The sequence below is a fragment of the Euprymna scolopes genome, chromosome 23, assembly GCF_053919585.1.
Source record: "Euprymna scolopes isolate OS-2025 chromosome 23, ASM5391958v1, whole genome shotgun sequence".
NCBI classification, from domain to species: domain Eukaryota; kingdom Metazoa; phylum Mollusca; class Cephalopoda; order Sepiida; family Sepiolidae; genus Euprymna; species Euprymna scolopes.
The window spans coordinates 56562-74959 of NC_136504.1; the positions used below are offsets into that span (position 1 = coordinate 56562).

General features: G+C 35.2%; 1 protein-coding gene across 1 annotated transcript in view; it reads left to right on the plus strand.

Annotated features, from left to right (window-relative positions):
- The window catches only part of LOC145245714 (fibronectin type 3 and ankyrin repeat domains protein 1-like), a 157241-nt gene that overhangs the window by 30939 nt on the left and 107904 nt on the right, over positions 1–18398 (plus strand). The window contains exon 2 of the mRNA XM_080107246.1: positions 1688–1862. Within this exon, the coding sequence (XP_079963372.1) occupies positions 1688–1862 (175 nt within the window). The remainder of the gene's footprint in view (positions 1–1687; positions 1863–18398) is intronic.

An 18398-nucleotide genomic window follows, 5' to 3' on the forward strand; every position in this document is an offset into this window, starting at 1 on the left:
CAAAGCAGTTTTCTGTAAATACGAAAAACCAGACCTATTCCTTCCATACACATGTAATCCAAGATGTCCTTAAATATTAAACAATTGAGGCCATCAGAACTTACATAAAATCGACCTATGCACATCTAGCTGAACTTTTGAAAGACATTAAAGACATACATGTACTGAGATTTCTATTTTCTAATGTTTATGTTATTGAAATTCAAAAAAGAGGGCTACCACACTGTCACATGATCATAATGTTGTGAGATCAGGATAAGATCAGAACAGTTCATCAAATTGATGCAATTGTCAGCAGAGATCCCAGGACCTGAAAATCCAGAGGTTCGTGATTTAAGTCTTTAACAGTACATGGTCAAACCTCAATATAATTGTTTATGTGATAAAATGTTTCTTACTGATGTGTTGTTTTTTTTTTATTTTCAAATACCGTGGAATTTTCATGGGTTCTGCTAGTAATTATTATTATTATTATTATTATTATTATTATTATTATTATTATTATTATTATTATTATTATTATTACTGCTATCGCTATTCTTATTATTTCATTTTTATCATTATTGTTATTATCATAATTTTATTGCTACTATTATTACTGTGAAAATAATTTTGTTTTGATTAATAACATATTACATTCCAATGTGCGACCGTTGAATCGGACGCGTGATTCCTTTGAAAACATTTAGAATGTATATGTTATTAATCAAAACAAAAATATTTTCACAGGATTCATGCGTCTGATTCAACGGTCGCATATTGGAATATAATATATTGTTGTTGTGGTGGTGGTAATTTTTTTAGTTTACTAACCTCGCGGCATTCACCTTTAATTTGTCGACTTTTGGTGGTTTTCGGGTACGCTGAGAACAAATATCGCATTTATTTTTGCGCAAACAAGTAGTTATCTATGTTTGAAGACATTCAATATCTAAGTTTTTGCTGGCGGCCATCTTGTTTCCCATTTAGGAAAAAACGACAAAAAGAGCCAAGCGGAGCCAAAAGGGCCAAAACCTGGCCCCCAAAACATTTTTCGGCTTCAAGGCCCAAATGATCCCTCACCCCATCATTCCAGATATTTTTTCCGCTTCCCGATATCGAAACAGGCAATCTTTTCTCACTTTCTTAATTACATGATTTTTTTACTTTCTTAATTATATTCATTTTTTTTTCACTTTCTTACTAAAATGCGCACACGCGTGTAGTCACTTGACGTTTCACAAGGTGCATGAATACATGGCGGACATTTTAAATGACAAGAAATATTTATCATAATATAAAAAGTTTTCACCTCATTTAATAGTAAAAATATTGCTGTCCGTAAGGTTTCATGAGCGGTTTACAAAAGCATATTTTATGCTTTTCGTTCTTTTTGGGGGGAGGGGATATTCAATTATAGAACTTGTGTAGTTTAACAGGTGTTTCTGCAGTTTAATTAACCGTTTTTCCATAAGTAACGCGCCGAGATTTACTGAGTAGAATACCGTTTAACATTTCACAGAAATTCTGTGTTTACATTTGGGGCAGGCGGTTGGTGAGGCGGGGACGGGTGTGTGGTGGCGGCCGCGGTGAATGCCGAGGGTCAGTAAACTAAAAATTTGCCATTATTATTATTATTATTATTATTATTATTATTATTATTATTATTATTATTATTATTATTATATGTTTATATTTTCATTTATAGTTGTTGGACAAGCTAAGCCACCGGAAGTTGTATTGTCGACCCACCATTCTGTAAACCTGAACTGGGCTGATGCTTTATTAGAGTATAAATATACGTTTCTCCACGAAACAGAACAGGTTTACGCTTGCGTTGAAAAATGGCAACCAGAGTATGAGACGTGGCAGATGCTGTACACGTAAGTTCTGGATATATTTACTGATTTTCACTTTATACAACACTGCAGATTCGATAGACCTTGACGGAACCGATACTACTTTACCTATCCCCTCTCATCGCATATGACTGGAGCTCATGAAATGCAATGTTTCGACAGAACTGTAAAGACCACCTCCGTTTTATTCGTTGACCATTACTCAAAAGTGTTGTCTGAATTGAATGTCATCGAGTCATTTTAACGCTAACAACATATTTATTTCCATGTGTGTTAATCTGTGCTAAACTCAAATTTCAACAAACTTCTACTAAAATTTTGATTAAACAAACTATTTTAAAATCACGTTAAAATGTAAATAAAAGAGATCATTTATATATATATATATATATATATATATATATATATATATATATATATATATATATATATATATATATATAATGCTTCTTATTAATTTTTGATAGTAAAATATTTATTATGAGAGGAAAAATCTTGTTTTTTGTGTTTGTTTGGTTTTGGGGGATTTTGGGGGATTTTTTTTTTTTTTTTTTTTTTCGTAAATAAAATGTTTGTAGTCTCCTATTGTTGTATCAAGTCTGATACTGGTGTTTCTCACGCGCGGTATTGTGAAAAAGAACTCTTCACTCCTAAAGCTTTATTTTTGTAAGTGATCGCTGTCTGTGATTGTTATGAGAAGTAACAAAACGCCTTTAGAAGCGTCTTTAATAAAATTTTGAATTTTGAATAAACAGGCAATCTATTTTGAAACTACCAAAATTTTAAATTTTATTAAAGATGCTTCTTAGAGTTTTTTGCCAATAAAACTCATAAACTTCTATTAGTTTGTAAATCGCAGTGATGTTAAATTTGACAACTTTTTTTAGATATGGCAGAGCAACGCTGAATGTATTGTTAGTCGACGATTGTTATGATTGTTGTAATATTTTTAAAAATAGAATGTTATCATAGCAAAATAAATATTTACAGAGAAAATTATTTATGTTAAGATGTTTAATAAATTAAAGAATGTGGAACATAAATAATAATTTAAAATAGATTGGTCTCTACAATCTGATGACTCTTGCGTAGAAGTCATTTTAAAGTGACGTGAACTACTTTAGGTAGAGTTTTGGAAAAAATACGATGATTTGATCAGTCAGAGACTGGAAACGAGAGTGAGCAGACGCAGTCAAGGATTGGGAGTGGGAGAGAGCGGAACGAGTCGGACGGTGATGGCTCCCAGTAGAGGGGATCAGAATGCGTTAGTCTAGAACCAGCGGCAGCTTTCCAAAGGGGAAACATCGGAAATAGAGGTTGCTGAAGAGACAGCATGAGATTTTTTGATTTATTGAGATGAGTCTTCTTTGCAGCTGTTCCCGAGGATCCATCAAACAAGATCAGAGACGGACCAGGTATGTTTCTCCAATTTGCCCGATGTTACAGTCCCAGAGAACTATTATTGTTACATGAAAGGGATGCAAGTAAGAAGACATACTAGATAAGTGAAAATTATATTAGGAAAAGGATAGAATCGAACCCTGAAGGCAAGTGTTAAAGATAATGGAAACTAGAATCTTAGAAGCATTTCAGTCCATTGTTAATTCTATTAAATAGCTAAATATTGTTTATGTCGGGAAAAGGTCGATTTTCCATTCTTTTCGAAACCTGAATATTAAATATGTCAGTTAAAAGAATGGATAATTCGGGTTAAAAAAAATATTGTTTAAAAATAGAAAAATAGGTTAGATATTAAACAATTAGAATTTAAGATTCTTTGTTTGCCAAAAGTGTGTTTGGACAAACATATGTAAATCCACGTGAAAGTAGTCACCTTGGTAAACACACTTCTGGCGTCATAAACAAAGAAGATTTCTCAATATAGGAATCTGATGGTTCGAAGTTAGAGAGTTGATGAGGATCAGATAAGTAGAGCAGATAACATACGGTGATAGACAGTTGGAGAGTGGGAGCCCTTAGAGACGAAAGGAGAAAAGTAGACCATGTAGATCCAAGTTTGAATTCCTGACATCACCTATTGGCCGGTTGAATAATAAAGGAACCATATATGTTTGTAACTGTTTGTCTTGTGTCGTCATTCCTCATAACCAAGGAGGTAAATGTGTTTTATCATCATCTTGTAACGAACTTTGTGTAACTCCTTCCAAGTAATGTGCTTCCTTCATCATAATAATGCATCACCCCTCCTCTAATATGTGTTAAAAGAACTGTAATACATATAAATGTCTTCCCTCAAAATTGTCATTATCACCGTTATATATGTGCCCCCAATATGAATCCCCGTTATACATGTCTCCAATATGAACTCCCGTCATCTTTAAATATGTACCCTCTATAAAACTAGCGATTTGAGCGCCGTGATCATTTTATTCTGCAAGAATAAAAATCGAACCTCACTAATACCTCGGAACAAACTAAGGGTTCTTTGAAAAAGAAACCCTGCTAGACGAAGTACACACATAAACACAATAATCAAGAAAAAAAGAGAAGAAAGAGAAACATACTCACAATATGAAAATGTACTTTCTAAAAAATTCCTAGAAATGAATAATAAAAAAAAAACAAGAAGCGCTCATACACAAAAATGCAAAAACAACAAATATGAGTACATTCAGCGTAAAATCCATTGCTAAATGAAATTGCATTGTTTTGAAATATATAGACACACACAGATGATGTGAAAAAAGGAATGCATTTGTATATACACACGAGAGGTTGGAGTCATTCAATTGTCATTGTTTTGAAATCGTGTAAGATTTGTTTATATAACTTGTCAAATGAGAACGCAGATAAACGGGAATCCATAAAAAGCTACTGTATACTCTTATAAGGAATTTGTTTGTATAAATATGATTTTAAAAGATCCTATTGTCTGTACAAATGCACTTTTATTGAAAAAGAAGTTTGTTTATAGTTGAACTTTTCAGCTTCCATGTGTTTTTTTGGGGGGGGGGTTTAAAAAGGACAATAAAAAAAGAAAGGGGGACAATATTGAATGTTGACTTTATATAATCACGAATTTTTTTCTGTGTGTTCCAGTGTTTTTAGCAGACTTTCTTATTGTTGTTGTTGTTGTTGTTGTTGTTGTTGTTGTTGTTGTTGTTGTTGTTGTTTATAGAAAAAAAAAATTTTTTGGAGAAAAAGTTATAACTTTAATTTTTTTGTCTAGATCATAGTTAAATGTAATGATGTATTTTGTTTTGAAGATGTTATATGATGTTTGGACAACTATTGGTAAAAATTGTTTTTAAATGTATGTATGATGTATTGTAATTGTCGTCAGGAATTCAAGACATAATTAGGTAGATAAATTAAAATGAAAAAACAAGTCAAAAGAAAATAAAAATGAAACAATAATTAAGACGAATCGTTTGCCTAGTAATAAGTTAGAATTTTCGAGAGGGCACAAGAGAAAATTACGTAAACGGGTATTTTGAGAGGTTTTCGGATGTGATAAAGCCGAAAGAGAGAATTTTTCTTCTTTTTTTATGTCCATAACATTTTTCGCGAGAAGAATAACTTGCTAGGGAACAGCACTAGAGATGTACTCCTATAGGAAAATATAGATGGAAACCTGCGATATTGTGTGCTTTTGAAGCAAGTAACGGCTTCGAGCAGATGATAAGCCTCTGCACAATAAATTAAAAAGGCAGGCGTTGGAGAGGATACGAGAATTTCTTAGGGTACCAATGGTCAGTACCATGGGCAAATCACATAAAATAAGAAGGGAGAAAAAGTAAAATATTCCGTAAATACGTAGGAAGAAAAGTAATCATATATATATATATATATATATATATATATATATATATATATGTATATATATATATATATATATATATATATATATATATATATATATATATATATATATATATATATATATATATATATATATATATATATATATATATATTAGAGATGAATGTATGCGGGATATCCCTGTTTTGGGATTTGGGACGCTCTGATGAGGAAAAGGAAAAATCACAGAAACCCTAGCCATAGTTAGAATTCAGTGAGCAAGTAGGAATTTTGGCGCAGGGGGAGGGTTATTTAGTTAAGAATGATGCTTTCTAAGTCTTTATCGAGTTCTAAGAGTCCAAGCAAGAAAATCCGAGTGAATCAGTGTGATGGAAAGGTGTATCTTGATAATTAGAAGCCAACCACAAAGTTTTAAGTAAATAAGCTTTGATGTATGTCCCAAAAGAAATAAAATAGAAATGAGACAAAGCTCTAATTAGTAGAACAACCATGCGAAGGAAAGGATCAGGACACATTTGGATGAAAGGTCGTCGAATTGGTGAAGAGGTAAAATGGTACCTCGATTTATGGCATAAGGGTGGCTGGATGAAGCAGCTGATATGGATCATAGAAGGTACTACCTTACACTCAAAAGGAATATGCCAGGGAGATCAGATAGAGATTCTGGTCTAAAAAAAAGTTAAAGTTGGAAAAGGGCTGACTACAGAAGATTTTTTTAATGGTGTCTGATCTTTCTTAGCCAATTGGTTAAACGGATAAAGAGAAAAAATGTATTGGAATTTAAAAATACGTACATTTTTGAAAAATAGGAAGGGAATGGGTGTTACATGAGAGGAGTGTCCCCTTCTCATGTAAATAAGAAGACATACTAGATAAGTGAAAATGATATTAGGAAAAGGACAGAATCGAACCCTGAAGGCAAGTGTTAAAGATAATGGAAATGGGAATCTTAAGCATTTCAGTCCATTATTAATTATATTAAATAGCTAAATATTGTTTATGTTGGAAAAAAAGTTGATTGTCCATTCTTTTCGAAACCTGAATATTAAATATGTCAGTTAAAAGAATGGACAATGTGGGCTAAAAAAATGTATTGTTTAAAAGTAGGTTAGATATTAAACAATTAGAATTTAAGATTCTTTGTTTGCCAAAAGTGTGTTTGGACAAACATATGTAAATCCACGTGAAAGTAGTCATCTGGGTAAACACACTTCTGATGTCATAAACAAAGTAGAGTTCTCAATATAGGAATCTGATGGTTCGAAGTTAGAGAGTTGATGAGGATCAGATAAGTAGAGCAGATCACACACGGTGATAGACAGTTGGAGAGTGGGAGCCCTTAGAGGCGAAAGGAGAAAAGTAGACCATGTAGATCCAAGTTTGAATTCCTGACATTACCTATTGGCCGGTTGAATAATAAAGGAACCATATATGTTTGTAACTGTTTGTCTTGTGTCGTCATTCCTCACAACCAAGAAGGTAAATGTGTTTTATCATCATCTTGTAACGAACTTTGTACAACCCTTATAAGTAATGGGCCTCCTCCATCATAAGTTAAGTATCTCCTCCCCTCCTCTGTGTTAAGAACTTGCATCATATCGCCTAGTCTGTATTGATATGAAGTTCCCAAGGATTTGCACAGTTGTCGTCATGATGTAATATATATAAATGTCTTCCCGTCAGAATTTTCATCACCATCGTTATATATGTGCTCCAATATGAACTCCCGTCATCGGTCTATATGTACCCCCTATACAACATTATTTGTCCCTGTTGTTAAATGTCCAGTGTAAAAATGTGTCTGTTTTCATAATTTTTATACCACTAGACATTACACATATAAAATGCATGTAACTAATATATACACCCCTCCATGTCATACAGAACACTCGACAATACAACACTTTATCTTACATATAAATTGTAAGATTTTCATGTTGGGCCTAAATAGCAATGCATCTAACAAATTGATAGTTTATTCCTTTTTATCCATGCAGCATGTTTTTTACACAAAAGTTTAACTCGCTTCAGTTTCTTTCCGGAAATGATTATTCTGAGTACATTCCATTTAACAGACACAAAGAGTAAATAATAAGGGGCTTATTAGATTTGAGACTTTTTTCTTTAATCCTATCTAAAAGTGAGAGTCTAATGGTAGATGCCCTAGCTCAGATGTGACAACAATATTCCATGAAAGGGCGAATTGTGGCTTTGTAAATATATAAGATGCTCTTTAGTGTGAGTAATTTTCTAGCATGGTAGAGAGAGCCTAGCTTCTTTGGGGCAGCCTTGCCAATGTCCTTAATGTACTTGTTCCTATTCATGTTGCCTGTGAATGTTAAGCTGAGGAATAAGAAATGTATTTGACGAATCGATAGTTTATTGCTTTTTATATGTGCAGTGTTCTTTACACACAAAAAAAGTGTACTTCGCTTCAATTTCTTTCCAAAAGTTATTATTCTAGCATGGAAGAATATTACAATGAACACAATTTTTAATAATGACTTAAAATGTAAATCAAGTAATTTTTATTTTAATTTAAATTAAAAATATAAGTTATATTCCTTATATTTTGAGCTTTTTTCATTTCTTTTTGAGTTATATATCTTTTGTGGTTTTTAGATTCAACTAAAAGTACATTATGAAGTCTGAGGTACGCCGAGTAGATAGCACTATATATATATATATATATATATATATATATATATATATATATATATATATATATATATATATATATATATGTATATGTAAACACACGTAGATTTGTTGTTGATTTTTTAAACGATAATAGATAATAGAAATAAGAAGATTAATATAATAATAGATAATAGAAATGAGAAGAAAAAAGTCTTCACCTTGAATACAAAAGTGGTTAGTAGGACTCTCCCAACCCCATTTGGTTGATAGACCGCCCGTTCCACTTTGGTTTGTAAAGGAACCTGAGGTCCTGTGGAACAGTCTCTAAGTGGGGATGCCATCTAGGTGAAATGAAATGGAGAAAAGAAAAATTTGTGGGTTAAGGGGAGGGTGTTAGCGATTGATTTCTTTCTCTCCAAGATGGGTGAACTTTAGAGGTAGGGATTACAGTTAGGAGGGGGTGGAGATCTTAGAGGCTTCCTTGTCGGGGAGGGATGGAGCAATCACTTGGCTAGCTAAGAGGTGGGGAACACATATTCAAATTTGGCTCCTTTTCATACACACAGACTTTCTAAGTGTATCAATCTTTTGTCAAATCCCGCACGATGTAGCCTCTTTTTATCACATCTGATCTTCACCCATAGTTGTTTTTTAAATGAATCGATCAGATCCTGATCAGAAAAAGACAATATACCCCAGCTACCTTGCAGTTGGGACGTCCAAATCACCATTCTCACCATGGTCAGGATTGTAATGTAGATCATTTGTCTTTCCCGGTCCCATGGCAGCCTCACGTTGTCAATGACATCGGATACCGTAATCGGGCGAGGATGTTCAGGATCAATGTTAGCCGTCACCTTGCTGACATATGACCAGTACCAGCAGAGTTCGCAGCAATCAAAGAAAGCATGATCAGTCGTTTCTACGGCTGTTGTTCCACAATGGGGACAAGTAGGCATCTCCAAAAAGCCGGAACTACATTGTATGCTGTTGAGGAGAAGTGCATTTCAGGATAATCGCCAGGTTAGAGAGAACTCTGAGTTGTTCAAATGACTCTAACCTGGCGCCCAACTCCACATGGAGCAGATCTCACTCTGCTACTAACCCAAACACACGCATAGCATGTCGTCGGCGACCCCCCTCACTAGATCCCTGTGGATTTCCCTATGAGTAGCAGTCTCAAGGTCGCTGGACCTTGATAGTCATTTTAGGACGGCTTGGCACTCTTTTAGGGAGGCAGATTCTCCCTGCAACCTGCGGCAGCTCTCGATAGAGGGATCAAGAACAAGGTCGGGAAAGGTGGCAGTAGCCATGGGTTGCCATGGTTGGTCTTCTTGCAGATAGTGGCTCAGGAAGGCCAGCCTCTCAGTCTCGATGACATATCAAGTCCAATGGTTGAACACATCCATCTGAAGAGGCAGAAAAACCTCCTGCTCAATCTTCCAACTAGTGGCCTCAAGAGGGGGAGAGTAGGCCAAATAGTCGCTGAACTCATGGACCAGAAGATTGGGCTGCTGTGTAAAATGCTCCTCGAAATGTTCTCAAACCCCCTCACAGATCTACCGAGTCAATTCCAAGGTGCATCCATCCGGATGTTTTACTTTGCCAATGTACTTGTTTTGCTCCCCTTTTGGGGGAGTAGCCGTCCTGGGAAACACTGTCCTCTTTATCGTCCTTTGGGACTAGTGCCTCTTGATTTTTGTTGTCAGAGTGGGGTGCCCTGTCCAACGTTGGTTTTTCTCTCCTTGGGGAGCTACTGGTAAATTTCCCCCCTTCAGGGTGGCGTTCATTGTCGTTTCTTTGTCCGGATGGTACGCCTCTTATAATTTCGTGTTTTTGCTCCTCCTGTTGGGGAGTTCTCCTATTGGGAAGCAGTTGATTCCATGGTGGCCTCTGGGCTGAGGGTATCCATAGTAGTGGCCTCTGGGCTGGCGGTGTCCATTTGATACTCTCTTCCCTTGATTCCGTTTCAAAAGTCGCCAAAACGAGTGACATGGATACAGCATCCTTAGTGGGGAGCCGAATTTGGCGCCAAAAAAGAAGTAGGACCAAAAGTTATAAAAGGGGGGGCGTCAGAGCTGAAAGAGGGAGTGGAGAGTTAATAAGAGAGAAAAAGAGTTCCGCTCCTCCCTCACGGGAAGGTCGTAATTATCAGCTCAGATCCCCTTCACGAGGGAAGAGCAGAGAAACATCAAAGTTGGCTGGTAGGGCTGGGGTGCCGCCAGCAATACAAAGGTTGAGAAGGTGTCAGTGTACCCTGGACCCGAGAGTGTTTCCAAGATACACTGGCGAAAGCAGCTCTCTTGCGAAGATCTTGAATTTGCATATTCTTTTAAACATTCATTTTAATTAATTCCTGATTAGTTTTTTTTTTTTTTGGGGGGGGGGTCCTTATGGGATGATCATCTTTAGTTAACTTTTACGTGTAATTATATTCATACAGATATTCTACATGATTTACACTTGCGTAATATTTACGTAAAAAGTTTATAGTAAACAAAAAACTCCTCCCATATCTATATATCCATAAAAGTGAAAGTGTCTCTGTGCCTGTGTGTCTATGTGTACACATTTCCCTACGAAACTACTCTGCAAATTTTCAGTCTACAGTCTACAGACTAGAGATTCGACATAAAAGTATTGTAATTTGGGAAAATCTTTTTATCGATTTTCGGCCAGAAATTTGGCTGTCAAGGGGTCGAAATTCAACGATTTGACCTTTGTAAACTCTGCCAAACTCCTCCGCTAATTTTGGGTCTAAACACTTGAAATTTTAGATTTAGGTTACTTGGACATGGATCAAACTTTTTAATTTGATTTAAGCCTAAAACAATAAATGCTAAGGAGTCAAAATTAGGGTCAAAGTTAAAAAAAAAAATTGACCTCTGCGATCTATACCAAATTACTCAGCCAATTTTTTATCTAAACACTTGAAATTTTACATAAAGTGTATTCAGACAGAGGACAAGCTTCTAATCGGTTTTTGGCCGAAAACTTGTCTGCCAAGGGGTCAAAGTTAAACGATTTAACCTTTGTAAATTCTACCAAATTCCTCCGCCAATTTTGAGTCTAAACATTTGAAATTTTACATAAAATGGTATTCAGATATGCAGCAAGCTTTTTAACCAGGTTTTGGGCGAAAATTTAGCTGCTAAGAGGTCAAAGTTGAAGGAGTTGACCTTTGCAGACTCTACCAAACTCCTCCACCAATTTTGGGTCTTAAAACTTGAAATTTTGGATGTAGGTTACCTGAACATGAGTCGAACTTTTTAATATATATATACATATGCACATGAAGTTATGAACAGTACATAGGGCCCGAGCAAAGCCGTGGTGAACTTACTTTTGTTTAAAAATTTGCCTACCAAACTTCTTCCATTGTTTTTGGTCTACAGAAATGAAACTTCATATATAAGGTATTTGAACTCATGCAAAGCTTTATATTTGGGTTTTAGCCCGTGAAAATCGGTACAAAAGAGTGAAAATTTAAAATAAAAATGGATTTTACCAGGTGAAAGTCAAACGATGGCATTACGAATATGCATGCATAACGTAGTAGCTACTGGTTCATGTTTTAATTTTCAGCCTTGCAGCAAACATGTCTTTATAGCTCAGTCGTTATAGGCAGAGAAAAATAAGTTAAACGTTTTGGTTTTGATTCTCAGTGGTGGTGCTCGAATCGATTTCTTTTTTGTTTGTTTTGTTTTTTTAATCCAAATATCATATTTAAACCTATTTTATATTTTATATTTTATATTTTTAATTTTATATTCTATATATATATATATATATATATATATATATATATATATATATATATATATATATATATATATATTATAATAGAAAAATGCAAGCATGAAAAATAATATGGTTAAACTTAAACATGGAAAAGTAAAGGCATTGGAAAAGAAAAGGAAAAGATATTCTAGTAAAAATATAATAAATTTATAACTTCGAATATTGCAGCATTTAGAATTGATTATATAATGTTATAAATTGAAATTTAAAAAATTATTAGCGCTACGTTGCAATATTTTAAGTTATAAACTTATTATATTTTTTATTAGAATATCTTGTCCTTTTTTCATGTTTAAGCTTAACCATATTACTTTTCATGCTTGCATTTTTCTATTGTAATCCATAATGTTTCTAGGTTTCGAATAAATTCACTTGTTCTTTGTTTAATCTTTTTGCTCCCATAAACACATGTGTAATAACAATATACGGAACTCGTCTGCTTCCAATAAAATACCCCCAATTACTTCCTTTTCATGCTTTCATTCTGTCTGTTTCACGAGTTACTTCTCTTTTCGCGACAGTAGTCGCTGAAGCGACGGTGTTGCTATGGAAACCAGTCATAAAAAAGCGTCGCTTACGGCCTTACATATTTTTACGATTTTTGAAAACCAGAAAATTCATCATAACTTTTGTTTTACTGAACGAAAATTGATTTTTTTTTTCACAATATAGCTCAGATGGTGATCTATAAATTGTAATAATTGTTTGAAATTTGGTCGAAAACTGAGTGAGCGATGAAACTTTAAAGCAGTTCTAAATAACTAAAACTGTCACTTAACCATATATTCAAACACTACCGTGTTTAAATTTTATATATATATATATATATATATATATATATATATATATATATATATATATATATATATATATATATATATATAATTGTTGTATAGATTGGTGTCCTATATATATATAAGAAGTGATAGTAGGCAGGCAGGCTTGAACATGTACCGTGAAGAAGGAACAAAACGTGGAAAAAAAACACAATGTCTTTGCCATTGCGTGCATCACCAAACTGAAAGTGACGAAGGTTTAAATTAAGGCTAGTAAATCGAAAAGAGGGATGGATTTCGAAAATCTAAAGAAGAAATATTAAATAAAAGGCTGGATACTATACAGGGATGTCTTCACAGGAATAGATTTTTCCTATCACGTCTTAAATGTAGCTGAGGTAAAAAAAAAAAAAAAAAAAAAAAAAAAACTCTGGGAAAAATAAAGAGTGCAAGGCCAAAGTTAATATAGAGTTAAATAGCTAAGAATGGTTTAAATTAAAGGTGATGAATGATTCAAATCTAGCAAGCAAATCTGGAATCTAATATTCTGCACTAGAAACACATTTTTAGAAATAAAGACCATGGATTACTAGATAAGAAATTTAGATCTATTATAAGGATTAACAAAGATTAGCAATATTGTTTCAAAACTAGGAACACAATTTTAGTCATATTGATGGTGAAATAGTTGATACCTTTTCCAGATCAATAAAATAGCTTAACAACAAATTAGCAATATGAATTTAAAAAAAAATAGTAATTAAAGAATGGGGATTAATTGATACTGTTTTTAGATCAGTAAAACTTGAAAAATCCTAGCTTTTTAAATACTACTCTTGTTCTAAACGATTAAATCCAAAAAACCAAGGTGAATCCCCACTTACATTGGAGTAAAACGTACATGGAGATTTATTATTAGAATACTTATTAATGGGATATGTATTATTATTATTATTAGACAAGTATCTAAGAACTTAATTTATGATTGGATGGCAAACGTAAGTTAAATCTATGGTAATAAAATTAGTATCATGGTTAAGATATGCTTTACAAACTTATATTTTGAATAGGTTAGCCTAGTTTTAATTGGATTTGTTTAATTAATAAATAAATCATAAATGCATATTAGGAATTTACCACACTAGAAACATCGAACGGCCTTACTTACTTCCCTTTCATCGTTATGAATAGTTATTAGGATTTTGGTAACTTATAATTTCAACTGAACCTTTAAAATTTCGAACTTACAGTGTAACGAACACAAGCTATTTCGGCATGACGTCAGGATTTGACCCCAAGCTAATTCCCCTGTTTGATGGCAGTAGCACTGATCACTCAGTGCAGGAATGGGTGGAAAAAGCAGAATTAATATGTCAGCTCAGTGGGGTGAAGCGTATAGAATGCGTGGTCCCAATGCGCCTCACTGGGGAAGCATATGCAGTATACCAGCAGTTGGCTGATGAGGAAAAAACAGATTTTTGCCTGCATCAAGCGCGCCCTTTTTACAGCATTTGCATTAGATCCAATTACTGCATGGAAGGAATTCATGGCCCGAAAATTACATCCCGGGGAAACGGTGGATGTGTATCTGGCTGAGCTAAAAAAGCTATCGGTCCTTTTTGGAGGGATGTCAGACAAAGGCTTGGTGTGCGCCTTTGTTGCAGGATTACCTAAGAGTGTGGAAGATCTGCTCCGTGCCTCATCCCAAGTGGACGAGATGGACATATCGGAAGTATTGGCGCGGGTACGAGCAATACTAAAGAAAAGCCCTAACACTATAGACCAAGTGGCAGCTGTACAATCATCACAGGTTGGATTGCAGGACCTGGGTACAGCTACAACCTGCTATAAGTGTGGAGGACCCAACCATTTGGCCCGTGATTGTCTTTCGTCACGTCAACCAACTCGGAAACTTGACGGGCCGCAGTGCTACAAGTGCAAAAAACGTGGACACCGTGCCCGCACCTGTCCGGGAAACGGGCAAGGGGAAGAAGCTACAGCGCCAGTCTTCTCCCCAGATCGTCATTGAGCAGGGCGCTACCCACTGTAAGCATACACATTAATGGAAGCAAGCGCCTCGCGCTTGTGGACACTGGGTGCACCCAGACTCTCGTAAGCAAGATATGCTGTGCCACTTGGAAAGCAGAGAGAATTCCGGTACTAACTGTAGGCGGGGGTTCACTAGCCTCTTGTGGAGTGAGCATTATCCACGCAAGCATCAACGACGGGCCTGCAGTAGCCGTGCAAGCCCTGGTGATGGAGGGAGAGCTTCTCGGGTACGACCTACACTTGGGTATGGACTTGATTACACAACTGGGTGGAATTACCGTGGACAGAACCGGCAAGATACAGTTCTTCCAATGTGAGGAACATGTTTGTGCTGCCATAACTCTCGGCGAGCCTGACTTTCATGCAGAGTATGATAGAAACACCAATGCATGGACGGCGTCTTGGAAGTGGTCAAACGATCAGCCACCAATATCCTTGTGAAACCGGTTATCGGAATATCCCCCACCTATGTGGCTAAGGGAACAGTATGAAGAAGAACTGCAAACGTGGATCGACAATGGCTGGCTTCTTCCATACCCAGAGGATGAGCTTGGCCCCCCGCGAGGGCTGATTCTCTTGATGGCCGTCGTACAAGAGACCAAACAAAAGGTCCGCCCCGTCCTAGACTACCGTGAGCTCAATGAGCATGTCGACCCATATACAGCAAGGGCTGATGTGTGTGCACTCAAATTAAGGGAGTGGCGACAGCAGGGATCAAACGTGGCAACTCTGGACCTACGCATGGCCTATCTGCAAATACGCATTGAGAAGAAATTGTGGCCATTTCAGACTGTGGAAATTAGAGGAACCCGATATTGTCTAACCAGGCTAGGGTTCGGTCTAAATGTGGCCCCAGGCATTATGACAGCAATCATGCATGCTATCCGGCAGCAAGATGAGGCAGTGCAACAGGCAACATCCTCATACATCGATGATATATTCGTCAGTGAGAACCTTATGTCAGCGCAATCGGTTAGAACGCACTTTGAAAGCTTTGGACTGACATGTAAGGAACCAGAGCGTCTGTGCGATGGAGCAAAAGTTCTCGGCCTGCACGTGCGCAATAGCAAGGAGGGACTTTGCTGGAGAAGAGGAAGTCACGTTCCCAAGGTCCCAGCAGATATCACTCGGCAAACAGTGTTTTCGCTTTGTGGAAAAATGGTAGACCATTTCCCTGTGTGCGGTTGGCTCAGGGTGGCCGTGGCAGCCATAAAGAGACGAATTTGAGTCACGAAAACGAACGGACGTGTGTAAAAGAAGAGGTAGAAGAAAAGAGTGTGGTGAACGAAACAAACAACGACTCGGTTGAAAGTAGAGTTGTAACGAACACATACAAAGTTATCTCCCTTTCTACATCTGAAATATCAGGTAATCGTAAATCTTATTAGGAAAGAACAAAAGAAAATAAAAAGTAAATATAAAAAATAGATTGAGATCCTTAATTTTAAATGAAGAATGAGAATGAACTAAGTATAAAGTAATATTAAACTTTATTTCCTTATTGAATAAGTTTTAAACAAAAACTTTTCTTAAATCACGTAAATAGGTTAGCCGATATTTTTGTAAATAAACAAAGTAAATTCCTGATACGAAACTAACATAGTTGATTTAACTTTATTTTAAATGAGTTAAATTAAATAAAGAAATATAAAAATTCAATTTAAGAAATCAATGAATAGTATTAATAAAACATAGTAAATGGGCATAGGTAAATAGTGGTAACATCGTATCATATTTAGTTTGACATTTTTTTTAAATAGAGATACGAAAATAGGTAAATATATAAATCTTTAAAAAAAATACTTTGCAAGGATGTGATAGAGGTAAAATGGTTTCGTTTGTTTTCTTTTCCTTATAAGAGAAATGTTTTCCATAATGTTTTATTGTAAAAGTGTGAAACAAAAATGTAGTAGGCAAAACAAAAAAAAAATACAACTAAAAACAGACGGAACAAAAACTCGCTTCTCGCAGACACGTGGGTCGTAACAAGCACAATCTACTCGCCAAAATCACCTACACACAATCTGCAGAACGCCCCCTCTCCTTTCCAGTGTCCTGCCTTTATAGCGGCCGGGAACGACATATTTGCATAATCACATGAGAGCAGACGTTATTCAACGATAATCACATTGGGTAAACGCTAAAAGCCATGGACGCCATCTTGGAACTCTCTCTTTCACTCAACCCAAAACAGACGTATCCGATGTAAGCTCTATATCTCATTTTGGTTACTGCTAATTCTGCTACAAAGTGTTTTTTTATTCAATAAGTCTGAAGAAAGGCTGTTCTTGTGAAAATTTTAAAACGACATCATGTTTGAATTTGTCTGAATGGTCTTGAAACAATTATAACTAACAATGAAATACACTGTTTGTTGCTATCAACCTATTCTTTGAAGTCTTGGTTTTTTGTTTGTTAAAACAGTATATATATATATATATATATATATATATATATATATATATATATATATATATATATATATATAATTATTTCAACAGCGAGGTAACGTTACAGTTCACAAAATCATGACAGCCAACAAACCGGAAGTCCAAGACTCGAGTTTCGTCCTCATTTTGAACACATCTGAACTTAGGATTTGAAAAATGAGCTTCTTGCATGCAAGACGAGCTCTCTACCAACTGAGCAAACACTCTCCACACACAAGAAAGCTTGTTTACCTACCTCCACTGTCAGATTTTGCCGCACTTTGCTTGATTTGTGTCAGGTAATATGCTTTTTTGAGTGTGTGGCATGTTTTCTCAGTTGGTAGAGAGCATGCAAGAGGCTCGTGTTTCAAATCCCGAGTTTGGATGTGCTTAACTGATGAATCCAAATGAGTTGACTTGAACTATCTATCTATCTATCTATCTATCTATCTATATATATATATATATATATTAGAGGTTATTATAATAAAATCAGTTCTTTAAGAGGAGACTTATTAGGATAATACTAAGCACAAAAAATTACTTTGTAAGCTTATAGAGAGTATCAATAAAATAAAAAAATGATAATATACAAATATATACTAATGTATATAGATTTATTCGTTTATTCAAAAAGGATCATACATCAATTGGTGGTGTAGGATAAGTAAAACTCTTTATACCATGGCATTTCGAAGCCTAATGCTCTTTAAAATGATATATATAATAAAAGTATTATAACGAAAACTTATTTAAAGCTATATCATTTAATATCAAAATTTAAAATTCTGCAAGAACTTTCTTATCAACCTAATACTATTATTTTACTATTTAGCGCATCAAATGAAACTGCAAAATATGAAGCGAATCATATTTGCATGAAAGTTAATGAAAAGGTTGATGAAAATGCAAAATACATACGCTCTGCTAGCTGATTGATCGGTATGTGACCGAATCGCTCAGCAGAGATGAGGGCGATTATTCCCCAGAGAAATAGATATGTAATCTTATTATTGACTTCTAAATCGCCCCCTGCTTAGGTGGAAAGCCGACAAAGATATAAAATTGCAGTTGTAAAAAAT